The sequence below is a fragment of the Conger conger genome, chromosome 19 (assembly GCF_963514075.1).
Source record: "Conger conger chromosome 19, fConCon1.1, whole genome shotgun sequence".
NCBI classification, from domain to species: Eukaryota; Metazoa; Chordata; class Actinopteri; order Anguilliformes; family Congridae; genus Conger; species Conger conger.
The window spans coordinates 11,907,069-11,932,897 of NC_083778.1; the positions used below are offsets into that span (position 1 = coordinate 11,907,069).

At 46.1% G+C, this 25,829-nt stretch overlaps 2 protein-coding genes across 6 annotated transcripts in view; both read right to left on the bottom strand.

The window, feature by feature from the left end:
* Nucleotides 1–9,306: 9,306 nt before the first annotated feature.
* On the bottom strand, nucleotides 9,307–15,923 carry LOC133119376 (urocortin-3-like). Of its 5 annotated transcripts, XR_009706512.1 has the most exons (4): nucleotides 15,853–15,923; nucleotides 14,714–14,795; nucleotides 12,776–12,847; nucleotides 11,959–12,076 (listed from the first exon to the last, which is right to left on the bottom strand). XR_009706512.1 is itself a non-coding variant. In XM_061229922.1 (3 exons), the coding sequence occupies exon 3, from the start codon at nucleotides 10,114–10,116 to the stop codon at nucleotides 9,682–9,684; it is 435 nt and encodes a 144-aa protein (XP_061085906.1). In that variant the 5' UTR covers nucleotides 10,117–10,122; nucleotides 14,714–14,795; nucleotides 15,853–15,923; the 3' UTR covers nucleotides 9,307–9,681. The 5 variants fall into 5 exon arrangements, 4 of the variants coding, with proteins under 4 accessions (XP_061085906.1, XP_061085904.1, XP_061085905.1 ...); XM_061229922.1 differs by lacking the exons at nucleotides 11,959–12,076; nucleotides 12,776–12,847 and adding an exon at nucleotides 9,307–10,122; XM_061229920.1 differs by lacking the exons at nucleotides 11,959–12,076; nucleotides 12,776–12,847 and adding an exon at nucleotides 9,307–10,122 and having other exon boundaries at nucleotides 15,748–15,877.
* A 2,392-nt stretch (nucleotides 15,924–18,315) lies between these two features.
* LOC133118868 (cadherin EGF LAG seven-pass G-type receptor 1-like) overlaps nucleotides 18,316–25,829 on the bottom strand; it is a 70,693-nt gene continuing 63,179 nt past the window's right edge. Inside the window, exons 28-35 of the mRNA XM_061229123.1 lie at nucleotides 25,566–25,692; nucleotides 24,879–25,004; nucleotides 23,363–23,502; nucleotides 22,963–23,051; nucleotides 21,278–21,421; nucleotides 20,712–20,960; nucleotides 20,012–20,267; nucleotides 18,316–19,126 (exon numbers count right to left, since the gene is read on the bottom strand). Of these exons, the coding sequence (XP_061085107.1) occupies nucleotides 19,102–19,126; nucleotides 20,012–20,267; nucleotides 20,712–20,960; nucleotides 21,278–21,421; nucleotides 22,963–23,051; nucleotides 23,363–23,502; nucleotides 24,879–25,004; nucleotides 25,566–25,692 (1,156 nt within the window). The 3' untranslated portion in view covers nucleotides 18,316–19,101. The remainder of the gene's footprint in view (nucleotides 19,127–20,011; nucleotides 20,268–20,711; nucleotides 20,961–21,277; nucleotides 21,422–22,962; nucleotides 23,052–23,362; nucleotides 23,503–24,878; nucleotides 25,005–25,565; nucleotides 25,693–25,829) is intronic.

Below are 25,829 nucleotides of genomic sequence, written 5' to 3' on the forward strand. Positions count from 1 at the left end.
CAATTAGGCGTCTTGATTTTCAAAAGAATTAGAATTAGGCTCTCGCGACCAGCGGCTGGCTTGGTTTTAAAGGCGACAATTGACTTGGAGGTCCTCAAGTAGCTACATTCCTGCGCCAAGACGTCATTGAAGCAAACAAAAAAAACGAAAAGCATCCTCCGAGTCTGAGCCGAGGTTTTGTTGGAAGAATGTCCCCCGACAGCTATGCGTGTTAATTTGAGCGTTTATGCTAATTTAAGTAGAACTATATGAATCAGAGCCGTTAACTGAAACACGCAAAGAAACAAAATAAAACATAACCGGTAGCAAAAAAAGGACCTAGATTTGTTTCTTAGTTTACTGATTAGACTACAGCTGAGCCGTCAGTTTCGGATGAAGACAGGAGAGCGTCTTCATTTGCACCACTATTATGGAAGGAAGAACCAAACGACTAATTGCCACTTTTAGAAAATACGCTGCAGTGTATTACAATAGGCAGATTAGGTGTTTTAATTACTACCGGTCATGCACTGCGGTTCTGTGGACCGTGGAGTACAGCGTCGCTCAGGCGAAAAGCTTATTAACTCAATCGCAAAAAATTTTTTTACTGCCTGCGCGTGCCCTGGCACTCACCCCCGCACTAGGCCCCGTCTCCTCCACACACAGACTTAACAATTACAGCAATTAAAGTTTGTGCCAAAAATTACATGCAGCGGGTCATGCGCAAAATGAGGTGACATCCGACTAGCTGCTTGTGCATTTTGTACGTGTTGTGTTTGGTTGAAACTAATACAGCTACTGCATTAATTCGCATACTGCATATTAAATATGAAATGCATAATACGGATATGTCTCGTATTAGTCTACCCCCTCCCTTCCACCTCATATCCTCCTCCCACCCACAAGGCAGGCAACCTTCTTGACCTGGTTTCTGGTTTTCACAAGGTGTTATACGACAACCAAGCTCTTGGTAACACCCCCCCCCCCCCATATAGCCGACCATTCCTTCATCTCTCTTTCTCTCCCACTCTCCTCTAACACTCATCCATCCCTCCCACCAGCCTCCGTCGCCTGTCGGCGCAACCTCCGCCACCCGTCTACCTCCACCCTCTTCTCCCTTTCTCTCTCTCTCGGCTGTCTGCCAACGATGCTGCCACAGCCTTCACGTCCTCTCTCTTGCACTCCTTTGACTCTCTGTGTCCCCGCACTACCAAACCAACTCAGGCCTCCCTCCCCGGTCCTTGGCTTTCTAATGCTCCATGAGCTGACCGAACAAAACTGTGGGCTGCGGAGGGAAAATGGAAAAGGTCTCCCGTCTCCCCAGTGACATGACGTCCTTCCATGCCCTCCTATCATCCTTCTGTTCCTCCGTCTGTTCTGTTCCTAAACCTTCTTTCTTTCAAGATTAATGCAGCCGCCTCTAACTCTTTTCAATCTTCTCCTCTCTTAAAAAAAAAAAACTGTCAAATAATAATAATAATAATAATAATAATAATAATAATAATAATAAACAACTTCATTTACTTAGCACCTTTCACACATAAAATGTAGCTCAAAGAGCTTTACATTAAGCCAATTACAAAGAATTACAGAGACAACACAAATGAAAATAACAAACACTGTGGAAATATATCCACATAACAAACAAGACAAACACTTTGGGGCCTTTCCCCTGTGCCACCCTCAAGAGAAATGTGGGAATATGTACTGTAATTCTACACAACAACCAAACAAGACAAAAGGAGACAGATTGTAATTGACCTTCACAAGTCTACTCATGCGTACAAATAATACATAAACTAAACACACCATTTAGCACCATGCGGCCAATAATAAAATACCTGAAAAGCATGGAATGGTTGCAAAGTTGCCAAGAAGAGGATGTTATCATAACCTTTAAGTTTACAGCATTTTTTGTGCATGTTTATCAAGGGTACCAATAATTATTGACCTGACTTCTATGGGTAGATGTGTGTGCTGGGCACAGTGAGAAAGTGTAACAGGTGTGCAGTGTGCTAAAGGGCCCGTTCAGACACGCACAGAGTGTGTGTATACGCGGTGTGAGAGTGTGTTCAGGAGCGGGCGACAGGGCAGCGTTGACAGGCTCTGTGTGGGAGACGCAGGACACAGTACACCGCACCTCCTTATCAGCGGGGTAGTACCAAGCGGTGCCTCTCCCCAGGGAAGTCCTCCACTACACACACACTCTCTCTCCCCACATCCCCCTTCTGTCCCAGCCCTGACACCAGATCACCCGTCATCCCAGGCCACTACGACACGCAAAGCGATGAGCGGTTTATATTCTCAGGCGTTTAAAGAAGTAGGAGTGGGTTTTTTTCCCCGGCAGGAATACCAGGCTTAAGTGCTGCAAATGGACAGAGATTAAACCAGAGAGCTACCGAACACCAGGCACCATTAATTTTACACTACCGCTCCGCTGGGCTACGTCTGCGCTGTTCAGGCTTTCTGATTGGCCGGCTGGCTTGCTGGGAAAATCGACTGACACTGAATGAGTCAGTTGCTTGTATGTTACCTGCATGATTGTCATGGTAACTGTGGTTGAGTACAGTGGTTAATATTCGAGTTGCAATCCCAGCCAAGGCATTCTGGCCAGGCCTGAATGGGGTTTCGGAAATGATCAGGGAGTACCATTTCAAAAGTGTGGAATGACATATGAACATATCTCAGGTTTTCTCTTGATAAAATATTACTGGCTCCACAGTGGATGTCAAAGGACTCTCAATATTTCAGGTCTTCTTATCTTTCAGAGTTTAAAGTTTGAATTGTGTTTGAATCACACATTCAGTTTCAATCGTGAGCATGTTAATCGTGTTTCGAGTTTGAATCACAAGCGTCTTAACCACGTTTTGAGTTTGAATCACAAGCGTCTCAACCACGTTTTGCGTCTTAACCACGCTTCGCGTCTTAACCACGTTTCGAGTTTGAATCACAAGCATCTTAACCAGGTTTTGAGTTTGAATCACAAGCGTCTTAACCACGTTTTGCGTCTTAACCACGCTTCGCGTCTTAACCACGTTTCGAGTTTGAATCACAAGCATCTTAACCAGGTTTTGAGTTTGAATCACAAGCGTCTTAACCACGTTTTGCGTCTTAACCACGCTTCGCGTCTTAACCACGTTTCGAGTTTGAATCACAAGCGTCTTAACCACGTTTTGAGTTTGATTAAGCATCTTAACCACGTTTTGAGTTTGATTCACAAGCATCTTAACCACGTTTTGAGTTTGATTCAGCGTCTTAACCACGTTTTGAGTTTGATTAAGCGTCGTAATCATGAGTCACCAGTGTTTGAATCATGTTTTGAGTCATATGAACTCCGATGAGATCAGCAGAGTGAGTCCCGGGGCGGAGTAGGCTTTACGGGCACATCTGGTTCTCTGGGGGTTTGGGGCGGTTGGGGGGGGGGGGTTCTTTGAGCCCAGTAAAGCCCAGGGGTGCTGCTTAATCTTCCTCTGGGGGGGGACAAGCACATCCATCTCCCTCAGGAAGGATCTGGCAGCGAGCTTTATGGGAAGGCGGAGTGGCCGCCCCACCCTGGAGGAGGGGGGGGGGGTCAGAACAATGGCCACCATTCCACCCTTAACCTGACCCCCTCCACCCAAGGCTGTGGTGTCATGGCGTGTGTGCACCGTGTGGCTGCACGCGTGTGTGTGCGTGCGTGTGTATGTGTGTGTGTACGCACACGTTTGGTTTTATAGGGTGCCGTTTCAGATGTGTAGGTGTATGAGTTTGTGAATCCATGCACTTGGTTTGGCACGTACAGTAGACGTATGTACATACGCCATATATGTATGTGTGTGAGTGCTTAGTTTTGTATGTGTACGTGCATCTGTGTGTGCGTATACGTATGTTAGAGTTTTGTATGATGTGCGTATATGTATACATTTGCTTTTGTAGGTATATGTATGTGTTGTGTGTGTGTGGGTGTGTGTGTGTGTGTGTATGTACATAAGCATGTATATGCGCGTGTGCATGTGTGCATATATATGTCTGGATGTATGGGTGTGTATGTGTGTGAGTGTGCATTTGTGTACTCGTATGTGTGTGAGTGTGTGTCTGTGTGTGTAAGTGTACATGCGTGTGTGTGAGAGTGTGAGTGTGTGTGTGTGTGTGAGACAGTGTGTGTGTGTGTGTGAGACAGTGTGTGTGAGTGTGTGTGTGTGTGTGTGTGTGAGTGTATGTGAGACAGTGTGTGTGTGTGTGTATGTGTGTGTGTGAGAGAGAGACAGTGTGTGTGAGTGTGTGTGTGTGTGTGTGAGACAGTGTGTGTGAGTGAGTGTGTGTGTGTGAGACAGTGTGTGTGTGTGTGTGTGTGAGAGAGAGACAGTGTGTGTGAGTGTGTGTGTGTGTGAGACAGTGTGTGTGAGTGAGTGTGTGTGTGTGAGACAGTGTGTGTGTGTGAGTGTGTGTGTGTGAGAGAGACAGTGTGTGTGAGTGTGTGTGAGTGTGTGTGACAGTGTGTAAGTGAGTGTGAGTGTGTGTGTGAGTGTGTGTGTGTGTGTGAGACACTGTGTGTAAGTGAGTGTGTGTGTGTGTGAGAGAGAGACAGTGTGAGTGTGTGTGTATGTGTGTGTGTGAGAGAGAGACAGTGTGTGTGAGTGTGTGTGTGTGTGTGTGAGACAGTGTGTGTGAGTGAGTGTGTGTGTGTGAGACAGTGTGTGTGTGTGTGTGTGTGTGTGTGAGAGAGAGACAGTGTGTGTGAGTGTGTGTGTGAGTGAGTGTGTGTGTGAGAGAGACAGTGTGTGTGAGTGTGTGTGAGTGTGTGTGAGTGTGTGTGACAGTGTGTAAGTGAGTGTGAGTGTGTGTGTGTGAGTGTGTGTGTGTGAGACAGTGTGTGTAAGTGAGTGTGTGTGTGTGTGTGAGAGACAGTGTGAGTGTGTGTAAGTGAGTGTGTGTGAGTGTGTGCGAGTGTGTGTGTGTGTGTGAGTGTGTGTGTCTGTGTGTGAGAGACAGTGTGTGTGAGTGTGTGTGAGTGTGTGTGAGTGTGTGTGAGTGTGTGTGTGAGACAGTGTGTGTGAGTGTGTGTGTGAGTGTGTGTGTGTGAGTGTGTGCGAGTGTGTGTGTGTGAGACAGTGTGTGTGAGTGTGTGTGTTATATTTAGCGTGTCCTGTGAGCGACGTGGTGGAGGCACAGGGCCGGGCCGCAGGCAGGAAGGAGAATCGCGGTGTTTATTCACAGAGTGGGCGCGGCACAGGACACGGGCAGCCCTGCGTCTCTATAGGAGGAAGCAGGGCGTGGGGGCGGGAGCGCCGCAGGGTGGACTTCCAGTCTGGGGCCTGATGTAATGCTCCGCTGATGTAGGGGAAATAATAATAACAGCCAATCAGGGGGGCCCGAAATCCAGCTCGTCCAATCACGAGAGACGCACCGTCGCATGATTAACCTGTCCTCTCATTTAATATGATGGAAGCTGGGGGCTAATGGAGGTCCACAGGATATCGTCCTTCTAAATATGACCTACACACACATGAACAGGAAATGAAAGGAAAACTGTTGAAATTATTCAAAAGTATCTTTTTTTTTTTATATACTGTACTCAAAAACCTGCCATTTGTCATTAGCTTGGCGTTACGTCTTTTCCCCCCAAATTCGGAATGCTCATAACTAGCTAACGATTCAGGGGAGCGCAGAGAAGAGAGTTCTCTTTGCACACCGCAGGTCCTAAATCAACCCCGCACCGACACGAGTGAGAGGAAGACTCTTGTGGGCAGCCTGTAGCGCAGTGGTTAAGGTACATGACTGGGACCTGCAAGGTCACTGGTTCGATTCCAGGTGTAGCCACAATAAGATCCGCACAGCCGTTGGGCCCTTGAGCAAGGCCCTTAACCCTGGATTGTCCCCTGCTTCGTCTAATCAACTGTACGTCGGTCTGGATAAGAGCGTCTGCCAAATGCCAATAATGGAATGTAATTTAACACCAGCGATTATCAAATCCGACCCTGGTTTTATTTTCTCCCGGGTAATTAACTGAACAATTGGCGCAAGATTGGCCAGACTGTCTTTAGCAGTTTTTGGCCCTCAAGGACCAGGATTGGATGATCCCTGCTCTACGCACATGACAGCAGGTGCACTTGCAGACACCTGGCCCGCCAGCAGGGGTCGCTGCAGAGCAGTGAGACGGGCAGCCCTGCCAAACGAGCACGTCCTGACCCTGACCCACTCCACCTCAACTTATGCATCATCTCCGTTTGTAACGTGTTGCACTGGGTGCTGAGTTCGAGAGGGCAAATCATGTTTCATCTTAAAGGAACTGATGCAGTAAATAGACCTCATGCCCGGGATATTACCTTTCGTGCCACCTGGTCAAGAAACATGCCAAACAAACGTATTTTAGAGAGGCATAAATATTTACGAAAGATGCTAATGTGTACGTGCCATCTTACATGACCAAACCCTTCTTCCATGTATGAAGCGCTCGTGATACGAATACAAATGTTTGTTTTTAATGTGTCAGCACTATAATTCAATAAATTATAAAAATTAAATGATCGCTAGTTTACTGAGGAATACATATAACTCTTGGTAAATGTTTTGCAATAAATGATAACCTTGTCGCTTGACTAAGTTAACACTGGCACTCATGACCAAGCCTAGCAAGCCTGGTTCTCCACACCCTTCAGCATAAACTCCTGAGACAAACCAAACATAAGCGAACAAAAAGTATCCTCCGGATGAGGAAACAAAAGCAGGGAGAAAACGTTTGGCAAAAGGGCGTCCCTGGAACCACCGGACACGATCGCCGTTCGGCATCCTGTATTTCCCAACCTTTTCTTTCATAAACGGACTTGGACAGAAGTTGGGAGAGTTAGAAAAGGCAGCCCCGCCTCGTGAAAGTGGACGCCGGATGTCTTAAAATGGGGGAGGTGAGGAAGGTCTGATTGTAGGAGGTGTGCAGGTTGTTTTCGCGCTGGCGTTGGGGGGGGGCTGTCGGTTGGTCTGTGGAGGAGAGGGCTCTAATCTCGCTCTCCGTGTGGAATGTGTCTGTGGAATGTCTCTTATCTCCGTCTCCCTGCATCTCACTCTGTTTACGTACCTGCTGTATCCCAGGGTGCCGTGCTCCGCTCCTCAACATGTCAGAGTGATCTCTCTGAAGTTACACACACACACACACACACACACACACGTGCGCATACACACACGCACACACACACAGGCACACACCCTCTCTCTTGCTGCTCAACATGTCAGAGTGATCTCTCTAAAGCTACACACACACACACACACACACACACACGTGCGCATACACACACACACACACACACAGGCACACACACTCTCTCTCGCTGCTCAACATGTCAGTGATCTCTCTGAAGTTACACACACGTGCACACTTTCTCTCTCTCTCTGAGCACACACATGCACAAGCACGCACACACCCACTGTCTTTCTCTCATAGAACACACACGTGCATGCACACACGCACACACACTCTATCATAAAGCACACACACACATTTGCTCTCTCGCACACCTAAAACACATACGCAAACACATCCACATGATACACAAAGCTCGATACACAGAGCACACCTCTCAGACACGTGTACCAAAACAGACTCACATAAACATACACACACACACAGATGTACTGTACACACACTGGCTTGCTCTCACACACACACTATCTCTCCCTCTTTCTCTCTCGCTCTCATACGGAGCGCACACGTACACACATAACTTGGGTCAACATGTTAACTTCAGTAGAAAGAATACGTAGACAGCGGCTCTCAAGAGAGACTCCAGACCCTTGGGATTACTGCGTTATCTCTGAGACAGTAACTCTGCAGAAGACACTTAAAATGGCGGCGCTTATCAGCCGATATTCCTGCGGTCCCCTCGAAAAACATCCCGCAGTGTGGCAGAGTCCACCGGAGGAAGGCCCGCTCTTTAGCCAACGGCATTGTGGGACACGTGGCAGTGCACACGAACGGTCAGCTTTCGTTTTTTAAATATGCGCGTGAAATCTGCCGCAAATTAAAGCGCTAAGTAGATGTTTAACACACTTCAAACAGCGAATTAATTCGCCACAACTATTAGAGTGCACTATGGGTAAGAGGAAGATAATTAAAGACCCACAGAATGTGCAGGGGCGTCGGGGTGCCTCAGAAGTGTATCAGAATTTCTGCCTTGGTTTTAAGGAGTGAAAAATGATCTTCCGATACCACTACACTGAATGAGCAGTAACATGTGAACAGATACCAGCCACCCCCCCGCAAGTATTACAGGGGAGCACAGCATACCAGGATGCTGCACCTCAGATACCCCCTCCCCCTCTCTTTTACAGGACAGCACGGGCCTGCCTCATCATCAGTGCCCCATGTGCCCACCCATACGCCATATGCATCACAGCCAGTCGACACCAGGACCTGAGGAAAGACAGTTGGGCAGCTGGTCTTTCTCAAACCGAGCCCCCAGGTCTGCTGAATAATCTCTTAGGCCATGTCAAGGAGTCAGCAACAGTGTCAAATTTCAGGTCGAGACTTGAAATAAGTAGACCTGTTAAAACTCTGTTATTCCTATTCGACGTTCTTGCTAGCTCTTATTTCACGCGCGCTTTTTATAAAAATGTGTTGTGGGCCCAAGCGTAAACACATTTCGAATTGAAATAAACTGGAAACGGCGTTTTGAGCTTGGCTCTGGAAAGTATGCGCTGAGCAGTGCGGCGTCAGAATCGCGGAGGGACGCCGCATAACAAGAGTTTGGCCCCCTCTGCTGAACATGAAGTGAATATACAGCAGAGCCGCATGCCAAATCATTAAAGCATCGTGAAATCAAGCAAAGCATAGACAACGACAAGCGAGTGGCGTTTTGCATGCAAAACTGGCCGGGGACTTGGTGTCTTAATAAACTGTGCATGGATCATTAGGAAAAAAAATTATAGTAGTAAATATATTGCACTTTTGCCAGAAGACTTGGAACCGGTTTCTCAGACAAGGATTAGGCCTACTCCTAGACTAAAAGAAGCATTCAATGAATATATCCGTTGAAAAAAGATTAGTCGAGGACAAGACTTAATCCTTATCTGGGAAACCAGCCCTCAAAGTATTACTTCCAGCAAATATGCAAATATTCATCCATGCACTTCATTAGAGAATTAATCTACCCTTCTGATAAATCTATTGCACATTAAATTCAATGCATACGTATAGAACACATAATGTGTTAACCCAGTGAACATGAATCATGATCATACACACATTTGTAAAACGGTTCCATTTCATAATCCCCATGACTGCAGTTGTCCGCGCGTGAAGAAGCCTCTTAGTTCTGCACACACGTCACCAAAAGACCACCAAAATTATTCAAATGCAAATGGCAAGTCTGATTTTATTACAAAACCTTTATTACACAGTTTAAAGATAAAAAAACATAGCTAATTAGATCCATTTTGGGTATATACACTCATAGAATATTTTCACAGCAATATTATAATGAATAGGGAGTTGATGGAAACAAAGTTAGGTTAGTATGCACAGATATAACAATTAAGCAATTATATTACTCATTTATTATTTTAAATATTGTACATACAAATGCCAGGAAGTAACCGTCAGGACTGGGAAAACAACATCAGCAGCGCGAATTTGGAAATACAATCGGTGTATTTTACCTGTGTAATTTCAGTAGGCGTATCATTACAGGGCAACATGAACGGCTTTAAACTACGCATTAGCAGAGAGCTGCCTCACTTTCGTTTTCCGATGCGCGCCATCAAACGCGCGTTCTCGTCGGCCTTCGCCTGCAGGTTCTTCGTCTTGGCGATGTTGAAGAGAATGTTCATGAGAGTGGTGGGGACGTCGAGCGAGAGGGTGAACTTGCTCCACCGGTCGGTCTTCGTGCTGTTCTGGTATACTTTGCCTCTTTGCTGCGTCTGGAGGTGGTATTTATTTCTGAAAAACATTCTTTTTTGTCGGGACTCCACCGAGGACAGAGCGTCTCCGGGCAAGAAGAGGAAGGCTCCCTCGTCCGGTAGCGAGTCTTCCTGCAGGTCGCCTTTTTCAGTGTCCGAGAGAACGGCATTTTTGACCAAGGTCGATTCACTGGCATAAAGTCTGGAGCTGACACTGGAGATGTGTGTGCACAGGACGGCGGACAAGAAAAGGCTTCTCAAACGAGTCATTCTGTCCTGCGAGGGCGAAAGAGGACAAAGAATTGATCAGCAATTGTGCGATTCTATCACACCTTTTTGATAGCTAAATCTGATTAAGCATTTTTGTTTCTTTCTTCTTTCTGAACAACACACAGTGCTCCTTATAAATAGGTCACTGATTATTTTAATAAAATATATGAATCCCGATTGCAGTAAGATGAGAATTGATCCGGATATTTTTTGGTGGTCTCATATTAATTTGATTTGCCGCTTTAAAAAATTGACTATCCGAATAAAGTGTATTTGATAAAACAACAAACCTATAATAAATGCGTTGAAGTCGAGGGCTCTGTAGTTTCTAGAAACTATTAATAAGTGTATGCATTGTTTGAAGAGCATGCAAAGCAACTTCTGTCTTTCACCGGTGGAGTTTGTACAACAGGTTCAGAGAAGAAAAACACATTATTACATTATTACATATACCACAGTTGCACACCAAATGAACCGAATGAATGAAACCGCGTTTTCAACATTTAACACTAGACAGAAAGGTTATGCTCCAATCTCTCCATATTATCTGGACAACTGACTGCAGTAAATCGCTTTAAAAATTAAGCCCGTTTCAATTTACATTGAATTTACTAATCATTGCATGGTTCCTGTGCCAAGGATGAACCTTGCATTGCAATTAATCCGGGAAATTCAAGTACCACACAAATCAATCTATCAATTAAGACGCAAGTAATAGCCGAGAATTAATGAATTGATGGCAGTTAATTTTCCTTTCATGCTGTTAGCAGATAAAACGCGATCTCTGCAATTCCGTAGTTTCCAAATTACACAAAATCTACAGCCAGCAGCATTGGTCGCATCCGCTCATGCTTTACTAAAGCACATTTAAACAGCACTGGTGTGATGCAATCCGTTTCTTGTGAGATTTGTTTTAGAACATCAAGCTGAAACAACCGTTGGTAAATTCAGAATAATGGAAATATTCAAATGGAAGACATAAATAAGAAAAATTAAAACTTACCCAGTCAGAAAGCTGCTTGTGCGAATATAAAAAGAAACGACTAAGTTTCTTTCGTCCCTTTGCAGCAGAAGTTCGCCGAGACTGTCGTTTTATGACTTGCGCTTGTATATAACCCCATCTGACCACGGTAATAACAATTCGACTAAAATGAATCCATTCAGACTGCATTAGTCAGCGTCTGGTTACGTCAGATTTTGACATTGTTGTTTTGGGATGAGAGTGAGACCACAATTTGTTGGCCAGAGGCTATTTGATGTAGTTCTTTCAGTCCTTTGCGAAAGAAGCGAGTTGTCTTCGGGAATTAAGTACCACGGACAGCGCCGGGCACACCGACAACTCGTAGGCTTCTTAAAGTCGGCATTGACCAACAGAATATGATCCGTTCAACCTCGATAAGGATAATGATGCTCTCGTATATTGGTAGACATTGTTAATGATCCTTTCAGGGGAAAGAAAGCATTGACTACTATTGACAGAATATACATAAGTATAAAATCATTAATGTTTCTGTTTAGTCATGTAATATGGCCGTAACATCAAGCCACACTGCCATTTCAGTGTACTAGATGGCAGTCCAGATTCAGAATCAGAGGTCAGAGATCAAATCAGCTGAAACATAGCCAGCCTTTCCAGAACGTACAGAGGACATCAAAAACACAGATCCTCACAACAATTTATTTTACCCACATACCATCCAACAGCTAACCCTACTTGCCATCCATTCTTCAGATTCTCATGGGACTCATTATCAAGTGGAGGCTGACTCAGACGGCATTAGAATAAAGAGCCCATTGAGGAGAGGTTAACCGTGTAGGTCAGGTTCTGCCTGGTTCTGAGGCCGCTGCTGTGTTCTGGCCCAGGTCATTCGGCTCAGAGCTGCTCCAGCTCCCCCAGCTAGAACATGCCTGTCTGCTGCCTCCACCAATCAGGTTCAGACGGGGCTTAGTTAGGGTGGGGCTAAGTGACAACGTTAGGTCAGGGGTTTAGTGACAGTGTTAGGGCGGGGGTTTAGTGACAGTGTTAGGGCGAGGATTACTGACAGTGTTAGGGCGGGGTTTAGTAATAGTATTGGAGTCGGGTTTAGTGACAGTGTTAGGGCAGGGTGGGGCTGAGTCAGGGTTTAGTGACAGTGTTAGGGTGGGGCTTAGTGACAGTGTTAGGGCAGGGCTTAGTGACAGGGTTAGGGCGGGGCTTAGTGACAGGGTTAGGGTGGGGCTTAGTGACAGGGCTAGGGCAGGGCTTAGTGACAGGGTTAGGGTGGGGCTTAGTGACAGTGTTAGGGCAGGGCTTAGTGACAGGGTTAGGGCAGGGCTTAGTGACAGGTTTAGGGTGGGGCTTAGTGACAGTGTTAGGGCAGGGCTTAGTGACAGGGTTAGGGCAGGGCTTAGTGACAGTCTTAGGGCAGGGCTTCATGACAGCGTTATGGAGGGGGCACATTATAGTGTCTAGGTGGATGATAGCATTACGTCAGGCTGCACAGTAAAGCACAGTGGTTTGCAGTGGTGAAGTAGAGCCCACTCAAACTGACATTCTGTCTCTCCGCTTCACAGCCCCACGTGTAAACACATTAAAAACAGATCGGCTGCGTCATGGCAACCACGGAGGTGAAAACAACTCATTTTGACAAAATAAGCGTTCAATTTTCAACATCCTCACCTCTGGGCTCTGTCGGGCCAAACGCAGGTTCGAAAAACGGCGTCGATTACTCGGAACGAATTTCGTTTACACCTGAACAAAAAAAAAAAAAACGCGGTAAAAAGAAAGTGCTTTATCGCGTCTCTTGTTCTCCGTCCGTACGAATTAAATGGGTGCTTGACGTCTTCGACCGGCTATTCCCAAAACAGGATTTGGGTTACGTAAAGCGTTGCCCTGTCGGCAAATTCAGACGACCCCCCTCCAAATCGAATGGCCCTTTGACCGCGTCCATTGATGGCGAATCAACTCAAATCTCCCGTCATGACATCAGACTAGACTGCAATCACCCTGCTGTCTATATGCAGGGACAGGAAATTATGCGTTTTGACTGTAGGACGCTGCTTATTCTCCACCCCCACCCCATATGTTTTTGCATTTCCTAAATCCTAATTCCTAACATCTTTTTTCTGAATAATTCAGCATGACAGCTGCGGAATTAAAAAGCGTAAGGCACCATTAATTCAATCACATCTCTTCTTACAAAGTTTTTTTTGTTTCCTTCCACACCACTTTTAATCATCCCAACTTCTTGTGCCAAACTGAAAAGTTATGTTCACATTGGAAGAAAACCAGGAAGGTTAGAAGGTTGTGGATCTCACAGGGTTCCAGGTCAGACTTAAAGCATGCAGACACCTGTGCATAAAGGCTACACACCAACATCTGCACAAACACTCAAACACACACACATTTTTATGGAAACAACAGAGGGAATAACATTAATTTGATCATTTCCATTATGTCACTTCATTTGCTGCCCTTGCTAAAGGGCTTCATTTGACAACAAGTAAGATCAGGGACCCAAGTATATATTTGAATAGTGAGCCTTAAAAACATCTGTCATTTATTCCAATCCTGCAGATTGTTTTTTTCTACATTCTACATCAGTGTTCTAGAACTCCATTGCTCCGATTGCCAGTATTGATTGTTACCATCAGCATTAGAATGTTCAGTTTGAACATTCTAATTCCATATTTGTTAAACTACAACATCCATAACTAAGCAAGGCTGACAGATGACAAATCTGGCTGTATTTTACATACAGACAAACTAGACAACAATCCTGATTTCCAGTGAGTCACACATTTTTGTAAACCTCCTTTTTTAAATTGGATTTAATAAATTCTGCGATTCCTAATGAGAGCTCCGCTTAGGAATGGCTACAATGTGTTTCTTGTCCCGATTACCCAACACGCGGTATGCTCAGCTGTAATTAAGCTCAGCAGTGCTTCAGCAGACTTGTTGAACTGTATCAGATGTGAAATGCTCATATATTTAGATCTTGTGGCTGCCCACTCAGTTTCCAAAAGGACAGACTCTGAAGTCATTCTGTTCCATCTGTCACTCCCGTTCTTCTTTATGACCATGAGCACAGAATTTCTTCCAAACACATTCTTGCAAAATAATTTCAATGTTTATATCCAAGCCATAAATGTTTTTTTTTTCTTTTCTGCGAGGCAGAACTCTTATTCTTGCAGAAACCGTAGCAAGACAGCAGATTTATCAAAGTGGGGAGAAAGTTATATCAGGTCCATGATATGAAGATGCAAAGAATGCACTGTTATCTAAATCAGTGTTTCTCAGACTCAGTACTGGGAACTCTCTGTGTCTGCTGGTTTTTCGTCCCAAACACGAATCGATAGTAGACCACTTGCATTTCCAGTAATGTATATTTATCACAAATCAGAAATGATTTGGAGGAAAGGTAACATCAAGTCTTCATTCCTGCAGTCAGTGTGCATTAGAAGCTCTATACATGGCAGGTGACATACAGTCCCTGGGGCCATTAGACATTCATGATCAAGTATTTTAACTGCATTAAAAGGCATTCTATATTTTAAAAAAATAATAAAATAGCATTCAGTGTTGTGTTCATTTTTCAACAATAAAGCGCAACATTACCTCAAGTCTCCAGTTCAGGTCTTCAAAACTAGTTCTGTGACAGGACTGATGTACATGCACTGACTGGCCACCAGCAATGTCCCTATATAAAACACAAGATAATTGAATATATACACAGGCTATTTCAGAAGAATACAGCAAGCACGTTCACCAATATTACACCCAAAGACAAATGTCAGCCAAAGAGCTTGGACTATTTTCCGAATTGTTCTCCGTACTTGTTTACCCTATACTTACTATAACAAACAAATCGGGTGAATCAGTGCTTCTCAACCGCCATTTCCATTGCAATTTATTTTACTGCAGCAAAGAATTCGCATCTAGTTACTTTTTACACTCTCCTAGAAACATGCAGGTTCGTTTCACAAATTAGGACCCGGCTGCTTATATCTGTTGGTCTATAATTTAATCAATTCAAAAATGGAAAATCTTTCTTAAGGAATGATTTTCCATATATGAAATTATAGAAAATGAAAACATTCGATATGCAGATTGTTTTATAAAAGCACTGGGCTGAAAATGGGACATTTTTCATGGCGCGCAAAAGGTGGCCTTAGTGGAAGAAAAATCCATCAAAACATATTTAAAAACAATTTGCAGCTTGTTACAATTCAATTACTGGTGGAACAAAAACATATTCCAAGTGCGCCTGAAAATAATTCCTGCAGCATTTGAAAGGTGTACAAAGGGTCCAATTTCTCTATATTTCCTTTGGCTGTCCAATTTTACCGAAAATTCCACCGTCCGTTTTGATTAAAAGGAGTTAACATGAAGGTTGTACATTTTTTTTTGCCATTCCACTGAGTGCCACATTTCCTTGACGTTACGGTTATAAGCGTTCACTCCGATAAAACACTTGAAAAACAGTCTTAACTGGAGTTTCAGGAAACAGTGTTGCATATTTGGCGAAACGCCACTTTCGTTCTGATTAATTGAATAACTTAGCGTAATTAGCTATCAAATTAGATACCAAAATAAAACCACTTTTTTATTAAAAAGGCATCTGGCTATCACATGAACCTTGCGCTACTTACCCTTGACTTTCAATATCTTTAATGTAACTTTTGAAAGGTAGGAGCATGCATACAATTTGAAAACAAAATAAGTCGGCTTGTAATTGCGGCGAAACGATTCCTAACCTTCAAACACGAGGTGAAGTCGCCCATTCCCTGGGCACGCCCTCTCCCGTCAGGCCAACCCCTCTTTGAAGTTCGTTTTAGTTTGGAAAAGGGATATTCCAGACATTTCAAACGCCGTTTCCAAGGGATGCTGAGGGTCGGTCATCAAAATGCACCAATTTCTCAAATACAATAAAGTAATAATGCCCATTCATGACTAACAATTCTGTTGATTTTGTATGTGTTTTTGTATGCAAGTTTCAATTGCTTTCCACCCGTGTGGTCACAGATGTAAAACGAGCTGCATTGTAAAGCTTATACCTTCTAGAAATTTTTGTCAATTTATTATTATTTCCAATGTCAAATAATTGTATAATAATAATAATAATAATAATAATAATAATAAAATAATAATAATAATAATAATAATAATAATAATAGCGTATCATCAATGCAACATGCATATCTAAAATGGCGTCCCATCCATATGATAAGCAAATTAATTTGAATGTGTGGATCACGCAAATGTATTAGTTCCCATCAGAATGTATAGCTCCCTTCTGAATGAGATGCAGATTTAAAGTCAAGAGCATTATGCCTGCTAGGTCATACTATACCAAGTCACGTTTGGCAAAAATATTTTGCTTATTTGCTGCAGGATCATGCTACAGGAACTGATTTTTGATTAAATCCTCTGCTAATTAATTTTTAATAGCAATTAATTTCATTCCCATCCATATTACATACAGATCTAAAGCCAAGGGCATTATGAAACGCATGCCTGCAGAGTATTGCTCCAGTAAGTGATTCATGATATTTTATAGTAATTACTAAAAAGTAATTTAAAGTAATATAAGTAATTTATAGTATATAAAGTAATTATTGAATAATTTCACTTATTTCATCCATAAGATATCGATCTAAATCCAAGTGGATTGTATAGCTTACACCTTGGTACAGGATTTGTTTTACTTTCCATACTAAATCATTTTCAATGGCTTCCTATCCATATGACATCCAGATCTTAGACCAAGTGTGCTATAAATGCCAAGTGACCTATACACCAACAAGACCCCTCCGTTCTGCCACTTCGTGCCGTCTGGCACCTCCCCCTCGCCACACCTGCACTTCCCGCTCACGACTGCTGTCTGTCCTGGTCCCACGGTGGCGGAATGACCTCCCGGTGGATGTCAGAACGGCAGAGTCTCTGACCTCCTTCAAGCGCAGACTGAAGACCCATCTCTTCAGGCTACACCTTTCCCTCCCTCACTCACCACCATGATTAGCCTTATATATGCCATAGACTGTAATGGCACTTATGTATAGATTGTATAGATATTGTTACTTGTATAGATATTGTTGTTTTTTATTGGCTGTTGTATTGTTGTATTCAGGGTATTCTAGCTGCCAACTGTGGTATGCTAGTTTGGAAGTTGATGTATTCTTCAAGGGTTCTGATTATCTGTATGTTTACACTAGGACTCTGTACTGTCCTCTCAGGTCCTCTTAGCACTCATACTTGTGTTTGATTTGCACTTCATTGCACGTCGCTCTGGATAAGAGCGTCTGCTAAATGACATGTAATGTAATGTAAAAATGAAGCCATGCAAAAAATTACTTACCATCACCCCATTTGTCTCTGCATTATGGCCCAGATCAGGTTACCCAATTCATTACAAATACAAAATTTGTTTAAAAAAAAATTTCATTTCAATTTTACAGTCTCAATTATTTGCTTTCCAGTGTCTCAGAAAAACACAAATAAATACATATGTTACAAAATGATTCCAGTGTCTATGATCCAAGAAACCAAGAAAATCAAAAGAGGAAAAAAACCTACAAAATGAGGCATTGTGGGTAATCACACGCAGGGACACAACGGACTACATTCAAGCGCACCCCACCGTGTCTGAAAGGGCTGGGGAGTACAGATACTGCCTTATGACTGCTGCTTACTTAAAAAAAGAACTGCTGGACCCCACAACCCATTCTGTCTGACTTCATATAAAAAGGTCTGTTCATTTAGACACAAATGCACATGAAAATACTGAACAGAGAGCTATAATACAATCCCAAAAGTTGAGACAGAGGAGACCTTATTTCATATTCTAGTGCAGTTGCTACCAACAAGGAATACTTGAAATGAGAAAGTAGTCTTTCAGAAGTTCTTAGTCATGCAGTTGAATAGTTGAGAAAATAAGGCGTTTAACAATTCCCGTAGAAGAACGCACAACTGTCTCTTTTTGGCTATCCCCTCCCGTTTTCACAGGCCACACCAATCACCGCTGAGCCGTTGCCGCAGAAACGGCATGACTGACATTGGGCTTGATAATGTTGCGACGATGGGATGTTCTCCCAAAGCCGTCAAACAGGCACTCAGAGACGTTCACATTCTGGGTGGCAAGGCAGGTGTTCTCAATTCACACCACGTCGAATTCCAGGTGGGCTTCCGACAGGTTTTCTTGCCTGTCTTGGTGGTCGCCTCAGAAAGACTCAGACTGAGAAACAAATGTGCAAACTAAAACATCTAAGACCAGCCTCCTAATAACCTCCACTTATTCCTGGGTCAAATACGTAATTGTTAGAACAGTATCGGAATCAAAAACAATTACGTCTTTGACCCAGCTCTGCCCCCAGTAATGGCATACAACATAACCCTAAAAATACTTCCTGCAATATACAGATGAACATTTCTCTTCGTCCTATGAAACAGAATTAAAAAAATATACAGTCATGAAATGATCTACACATTTTTACACAGAGGAGGTCCACCGTTGGGTTTCAGGACTTAGGTTCTGAGAGGACTGTTTCTTTCTGGGCGAAGAACCTCCCTGGACAGCTAGCTCTCCAGAAATCCAGCAGTTCCTGTCCGGCTCGTCATGGCGACGGCGGCGACAGCATCCCAATGCTCCTATGGGGTCATGAGGGGGGGCATGCCCTGTCCTCGCGTTACCATGACAACAGTTGCCGTTGTTCTATTCATCATCACCAATATACTCCATGATTGGTGGAACCCCCCCCCGGCGTCTTCTTGTTCTGTCCCCATTTTATCATCCCTGGCTTCAGTCCGAAGACCACCGCTGCATGCTGGGACATGTAGTTTCTGCCTCCTCCCACAGTTTGACACAGGCCTTTCACATTCCCCTATAATCTGGCAGAGGCAAGCCTGCCATAACACTGGTCTCCATGGGAGATGAGGGGGTGTGGCCTGCAGGGTCTATGGGGGGGGGCGGACTTGCAGAGTCTCTCTGGAACGTCTCTCCTGTACGGTCAGATTGAGGTCTCATTGCTGCCACTGTGTGGGGGTGGGGAGGGAGAGAGAGAGAGAGAGAGGGTGGGGGGAGAGAGAGAGAGAGGGGGGGGTGGGGGAGATAGTGGGGGAGAGAGAGGGTGGGAGAGAGAGTGAGGGAGAGAAAGAGAGAGAGAGGGTGAGGGAGAGAGAGAGTGAGGGAGAGAGAGGGTGGGGGAGAGTGAGAGAGAGAGGGTGGGAGAGAGAGTAAGTGAGGGAGAGAGTGAGAGAGAGTGAGAGAGAGAGAGAGAGAGAGAGAGGGTGGGGAGAGTGAGGGAGAGAGAGTGGAGGAGAGAGAAGGTGGGGAGAGAGAGAAAGAAAGAGAGAGAGAGGGAGAGAGAGAGGGAGAGAGAAGCTTGTGCATCAGCATTCATGCACTCTGACGTAATCTCTGTGTCATAATCTTTGCCATTTAAAACTCAATCATATATACAGCACATGTGTGTGCACACTTTGCCTCAAGCTCCCATAGTTCACTGTAAGGCTAAAGTGTATGACACCAATGAGATGGGAACGGCATTATCCTGAAGCAAAATACCCTTTCTGTATAGCCTGCTAAGTGTGGGAGAATTGGTGAATGTTCAATTTAAAGATTATGAGAATAACTCTAGCAACAGTCGGTATTTGTTAATACTATGCTGGAGAAAAGCTTGTGTTCAAGCAACTGTCACAGCAGCTGAAATGTCACATTTTTAATATGCTTGCATTTTCTTTTCTTCCAAGCGGTTGTTATACTTTCCTCTTTTGAGCTACAGTACATGTACATATTATCCTTGTAATAACCACCAGTAACAGCACGTGTATTTGTTGAAATTCTCCTTTTAGCACAAACAAAGACTCTTTTTTTGTGTGTGCGGTGGACCCTTCCTGTGGGGTCATGTGACCACTCACTCGGAGTCGGAGGCGTGGCCACCGTTGACACCCCCCGACTGCATCGTCATGGCGACGCCATTGGGCTGCTCGCGGGGGGGCTTGATCAGGAAGCCGTTGGTGCCGTTGCTAGGGCGGACGCCGTCGTGGGACCCCGGCGACGGCGTGCGGGACGTGATGGAGGCGGGGTTGTAGTCCGACAGCTTCTCCCGCAGACGGTTCTTCAGGTTCTTGTCCGAGAGCGGGGGAGGGTAGCTGATCTTGTTCTTTAGAATTCCTGAGACCATAAAAAAAGCAAAACCAAACAATTACATTACATTAATGGCATTTGGCAGATGCTCTTATCCAGAGCGACGTACAGTTGATTAGACTAAGCAGGAGACAATCCTCCCGTGGAGCAATGCAGGGTTAAGGGCCTTGCTCAAGGGCCCAACGGCTGTGTGGATCTTACTGTGGCTAGACCGGGGATCGAACCACCAACCTTGCGGGTCCCAGTCATTTACCTTAACCACTATGCTCCGGGCCGCCCTGTTGTTGTAGGTTGTCTTGTATGTACCTGATGATTGCTGTATGGCGCAAGATGAATTATCTATACATATATAGTTATATAGCTATGAATAAACAACTCAATCAACTTTAACTTGGAAACAAACAGAGGATATCTGCGATATAAACCCAAAGCCGCAACATGTGCAGAGGTTTGCTCCCCTCTCTCACTCACCCTTTCTGTGCTCTGGCTTCAGCTTGCTGTTGGGCTGCCCAGAGGGCGCCACCTGCTGGCTGGGAGGCTCCTTCGCAGGCTCCTTGTCAGGCAGAGGTGGCTCTCCGTTGAGTTTGTTCTCGGGGTGAAGCTCCACTTTCACCTTGGTCTCCACCTTCAGCTCCTCCGCCCGGACCACATCCTCGCTGTCACTGCATGCGGTCATGCCCACCGGCGAGTAAGGCTTCACGTGATTGGACACGGGATCCACTGGGATCACATGGACAGGAAATAACAGCCAATCAATATTTGTCCTTAAGAAGTAAATACAAGCTTTGCACTTCTTTTTTAAACTGCTTGTGAAGGAAAAACATTTTGTGGTGTGGATTTCAGGGTACCTCTGGGTGTGGCATTCAGGGTATTTTGGGGTGTGGTTTTGGGGTACTTTTGGGGGTGGTGTTTGGGGTTTTTTGGGGTGTAGTTTTTTGGGTATTTTGGGGGATGGTGTTCAGGGTATTTTGGGGATGATTTTGGGGGTATTTTGGGGTGTGGTATTGGGGTATTTTGTGGCGTTTGTTTGGGGGTACCTCTGGGGGTGCTGTGCTGGGGTTGCCGCTCGTTGTTCCACTTGGGTTTGGGGTCCTCCCCTTCGTCCTCAGAGTCGGAGGAGTGCGAGGAGGCGTAGGAGCTGCTCCTCTCCTCTCCTGAGAGCTCGCTGTCCGAATCTGAGCCTGAGACGGAGGAGAGAGAGACTATGAGGATGTGTTAGGGTGTGTGGAGGAAGATGTGTTAGGGTGTGTGTGTGTGGGGAGACGTGCTAGGGTGTGTGGAGGAAGATGTGTTAGGGTGTGTGCGGGGGAGTATGTATTAAGGTGTGTGGGGGTTGTTAGGGCGTGTGAGGGGGTTGTTGGGGTGTGTGTGGGGGAAGACATGTTAGGGTATGTGTGGGGGTTGTCGGGGTATGTGGGGATTGTTAGGGTGTGTGCGGGGCTTGTTAGGGTGTGTGTGGGGTTGTTGGGGCGTGTGTGGGGTTGTTGGGGCATGTGCGGGGGTTGTTAGGGTGTGTGTGGGGTTGTTGGGGCATGTGCGGGGGTTGTTAGGGCATGTGTGTGGGTTGTAAGGGCGTGTGTGAAGGTTGTTGGGGTGTGTGTGGGGTTTGTTGGGGCATGTGTTGGGTTGTTGGGGCGTGTGCGGGGGTTGTTAGAGTGTGTGTGGGGTTGTTGGGGCATGTGCGGGGGTTGTTAGGGTGTGTGTGGGGGTTGTTAGGGTGTGTGTGGGGTTGTTGGGGCATGTGCGGGGGTTGTTAGGGCGTGTGTGGGGTTGTTAGGGTGTGTGTGGGGTTGTTAGGGCAAGTGTGGGGTGTTTGGGGCATGTGCGGGGGTTGTTAGGGTGTGTGTGGGGTTGTTGGGGCGTGTGTGGGGGTTGTTAGGGTGTGTGTGGGGTTGTTAGGGTGTGTGTGTGGAGGTTGCTGGGGTGTGTGGAGGTTGTTAGGGTGTGTGTGGGGTTGTTGGGGCGTTTGCAGGGGTTGTTAGGGTGTGTGTGGGGTTGTTGGGGCATGTGTGGGGTTGTTAGGGTATGTGTGGGGTTGTTGGGGCGTGTGCGGGGGTTGTTAGGGTGTGTGTGGGGTTGTTAGGGTGTGTGTGGGGTTGTTAGGGTGTGTGTGGGGTTGTTAGGGTGTGTGGGGGGTTGTTAGGGTGTGTGTGGGGGTTGTTAGGGTGTGTGTGGGGTTGTTGGGGTGTATGCGGGGGTTGTTAGGGTGTGTGTGGGGTTGTTGGGGCGTGTGCGGGGGTTGTTAGGGTGTGTGGGGTTGTTAGGGTGTGTGTGGGGGTTGTTAGGGTGTGTGTGGGGTTGTTGGGGTGTGTGTGGGGTTGTTGGGGCGTGTGGGGGGGTTGTTAGGGTGTGTGTGTGTAGGTTGTTAGGTTGTGTGTGGGGTTGTTGGGGCATGTGCGGGGGTTGTTAGGGTGTGTGTGGGTTGTTGGGGTGTGTGTGGGGTTGTTAGGGCGTGTGTGGGGTTGTTGGGGCATGTGCGAGGGTTGTTAGGGTGTGTGTGGGTTGTTGGGGTGTGTGTGGGGTTGTTAGGGCGTGTGTGGGGTTGTTAGGGCATATGCGGGGGTTGTTAGGGTGTGTGTGGGGTTGTTGGGGCGTGTGTGGGGTTGTTGGGGTGTGTGGGGGTTGTTAGAGCGTGTGTGGGGGTGTTAGGGCATGTGCGGGGGTTGTTAGGGTGTGTGTGGGGGTGTTGGGGCGTGTGGGGCAGTGCAGAGGCCTCTCTCACCCCGTCTCCTGGCTCTGCGCCGGTGGATGGCGGGCTCTCCCTCTCCACGCGCTGCTTTGGCTGAGCCAGACGAGCCACTCATCTTCTGCCTGGAGCCGTCCCTGCACAGAGCACAGCAGGGAGAGTGAGTGTGTGTGTGTGTGTGTGTGTGTGTGTGTGTGTGCGTGTGTATGTGCCAAATTATCATATTTAACATGATTTAAAGCATTTAGAAAATGTCCCCTTTTGGTTTTTTTTGACACCATGGCCCCCTGTTAGATAGGTAGACAAGTGCTATCTCTCTCACATACAAAGACACACACACACACACACACACATATATATATATATAGAGTGAGAGAGGAACAGACAGAACTGAGAGACAGGAGCACTGAATGACAGTCACTAGTTGCCGGGTTACCTGAGGCTGTAGAGGCGGTAGCTGCTGCTGTGGCTCTGGCCTGATCTGACGGTGCTCTCCATGGAAACGGTGGATTCTCCAATGGGTGTGCGGTACAGCATCCCGTCCTCTGTGTGAGTGTTACTGCAGTTCAGTGAGCGCTGCGGAGAGAAACAACAGCCTTACTCACCCCGCCCATCCTCCTCCTCCTCCTTATGATCCCCCTATCTGACCATCCATCCCCCTCTCCTGCCCTCCACCATCCTTCCTCATCCTCCTCTTCCTCCTTATGATCCCCCTATCTGACCATCCATCCACCTCTCCTGCCCTCCACCACCCTTCCTCAGCCTCCTCTTCCTCCTTATGATCCCCGTATCTGACCATCCATCCCCCACTCCTGCCCTCCATCATCCTTCCTCATCCTCCTCTTCTTCCTTATGATCCCCCTATCTGACATCCAACCCCCTCTCCTACCTTCCTTCCTGACCCACCTCTCCCAGCCTCCAGCCTCCTCTCCCACCCTCCACCCCCTCTTCGATCCTCTATCGCCTGATCACCAATCAGCCCAGGTCGGCTCATGTCACCCCGCTTCTCATTGGCCTCCACTGGCTTCCCATTGCCGCACACATCCGTTTCAAGGCCCTAGTGTTGGCATTTCAGGCTGCTAAGGGGACTGCCCCACCTTACATACAATCCCTGATCACTCCCTACTCCCCAGCTAGACCACTCCGGTCTGCCAGCTCTGGTCGCCTTACGGTTCCCTCTCTACGTGCACCTGGCGGTCGAGCTGCACGTTCACGCCTGTTTTCCGTTCCGGTTCCTCAGTGGTGGAATGACTTGCCTACCACTGTCAGAACAGCAGAATCCCTCCCCCTATTTCGACGCAGACTCAAAACCCACCTTTTCAAACTCTACCTTAGTCCTCCCTCCTGATTTCCCCTGCCCCTCCTTTCTGATATCCCTATCCTTGTCTAACCCCCCCCCCCCCCAAAAAAAAATGCACTTCTGATGACAACTATGTTTAGAACAGCATTTCCTGTGTATTTTGCTAGTTTCTGGAAGTGATGCTCTGACTTATGGTAGAACCTATGCACTTGTAAGTCGCTTTGGATTAAAAGCGTCTGCCAAATGGCTAAAATGTAAATGTAAATGTATCCACCTTCGTCATCCTCTTCCCTGTCCCAACAGTTATTTTCCTCTCTCCTCAACTCCCCTTCCTCATCCACTTCCCCAATCTGTTCTTCCCTCCTTCTTTTCTTTCTCTGACACCGTGCTTCTCTTCTCTCACCTCATTCACTCCACCTTTTTCTCCTTCATCAAGGAAACTAATTCTTTATGAATTGATAATATCAAAAATACACAGCATGAATCATACCCACAGGGAGACCTGTGATATTTGACCTGTTGTTTTGGACCCTACCAGAACCACAAATGTAAAGACCAAACCACAGCGTGATGGGAACCAGCTTTCGTTTTTGGCCTGACAAGGTCCCAGGTTCGGCCCGTGCAGCAGACAGGTGCATGATGGGAGTCCTACCGTCAGGAGGGAGGCGCGGGTCGTGGTGGAATCTTCCGGAACGGTCTTCTTGCCCAAGATGGCATTCTTCAGGTGTCTCCGCACGTCCTTGTTCAGCACGCAGTAGAACAGGAACGCGAATACACCCTGAAAAAGAGGACAGGAATTCACTCGTTTCCCACTCAGAACCGTTCGTTGAAAGTTCCCTCCAGCTAGCTCACTGTTACAGACCACCCTCATGGAAAACATTGACTCTCGATTGAACCAAAAGCACTCAAGGTTTAGACTGAGCTGTGTCAAGGGAAGTTCCATAAACAGTAGGGAAGGTATCAGCCAAGGAGACTCCCCTCCATTATACTCCCATTTTACAGCAGCACTTAAACCCCACACAAGCACTTTTTATTTTAAATTTTAAGTGTTCAATATGTCACAGTGTGAAGATGTATCCTGACTTTTAAAAATTGATAACACAGGCAAATGTGTTTCCTTTCCTTTAGATGTAAAGCAGGGATCATTAAATCATGGACTGAGGACTGCTGGTTTTCCACCCTCCCTTTACCTGGAAGTCAGGTGAGAAGACCTGGACCTGACTGACTGACTAACTCTAATTACTCAGTTTCCTACCCGGGAGAAAAGAAAACCAGGACTGGACTAAAGCAGGACATTTCTAAACATGAGACCACAGGAGGGCGTGACTGTAGGCTGTACCTGCAGACAGCTGAAGATGGCAAACAGGTAGTGGAAGGTCAATACGTCGCTGTTGACCGCCAACAGGCCCAGCAACCAGGTGGCGCTAACGAGCACCAGGAGCAGGAAAGCAGTGCGCAGGGCTGAACTGAAGAGAAGAAGAAGAAGCGAGTCCAAACAGGAAACGCATCAGATACCGACATCCTTTCTCCTGCCCTGCACACCATAGGAAGACAACCTGACCCACTCTGTGAAAAAATACTTTATACCCTTCAACAACCGCCT

Coding starts and splice junctions, on each gene's coding strand:
- LOC133119376 (XM_061229920.1), bottom strand. CDS start 15,794: ATGCTCCTACCTTTCAAAAGTTACATTAAAGATATTGAAAGTCAAGG. Junction 14,796..15,747: donor AAAGATATTGAAAGTCAAGG/GTAAGTAGCGCA, acceptor TGTTTTATATAG/GGACATTGCTGGTGGCCAGT. Junction 10,123..14,713: donor ACCTGAACTGGAGACTTGAG/GTAATGTTGCGC, acceptor TCGCCCTCGCAG/GACAGAATGACTCGTTTGAG.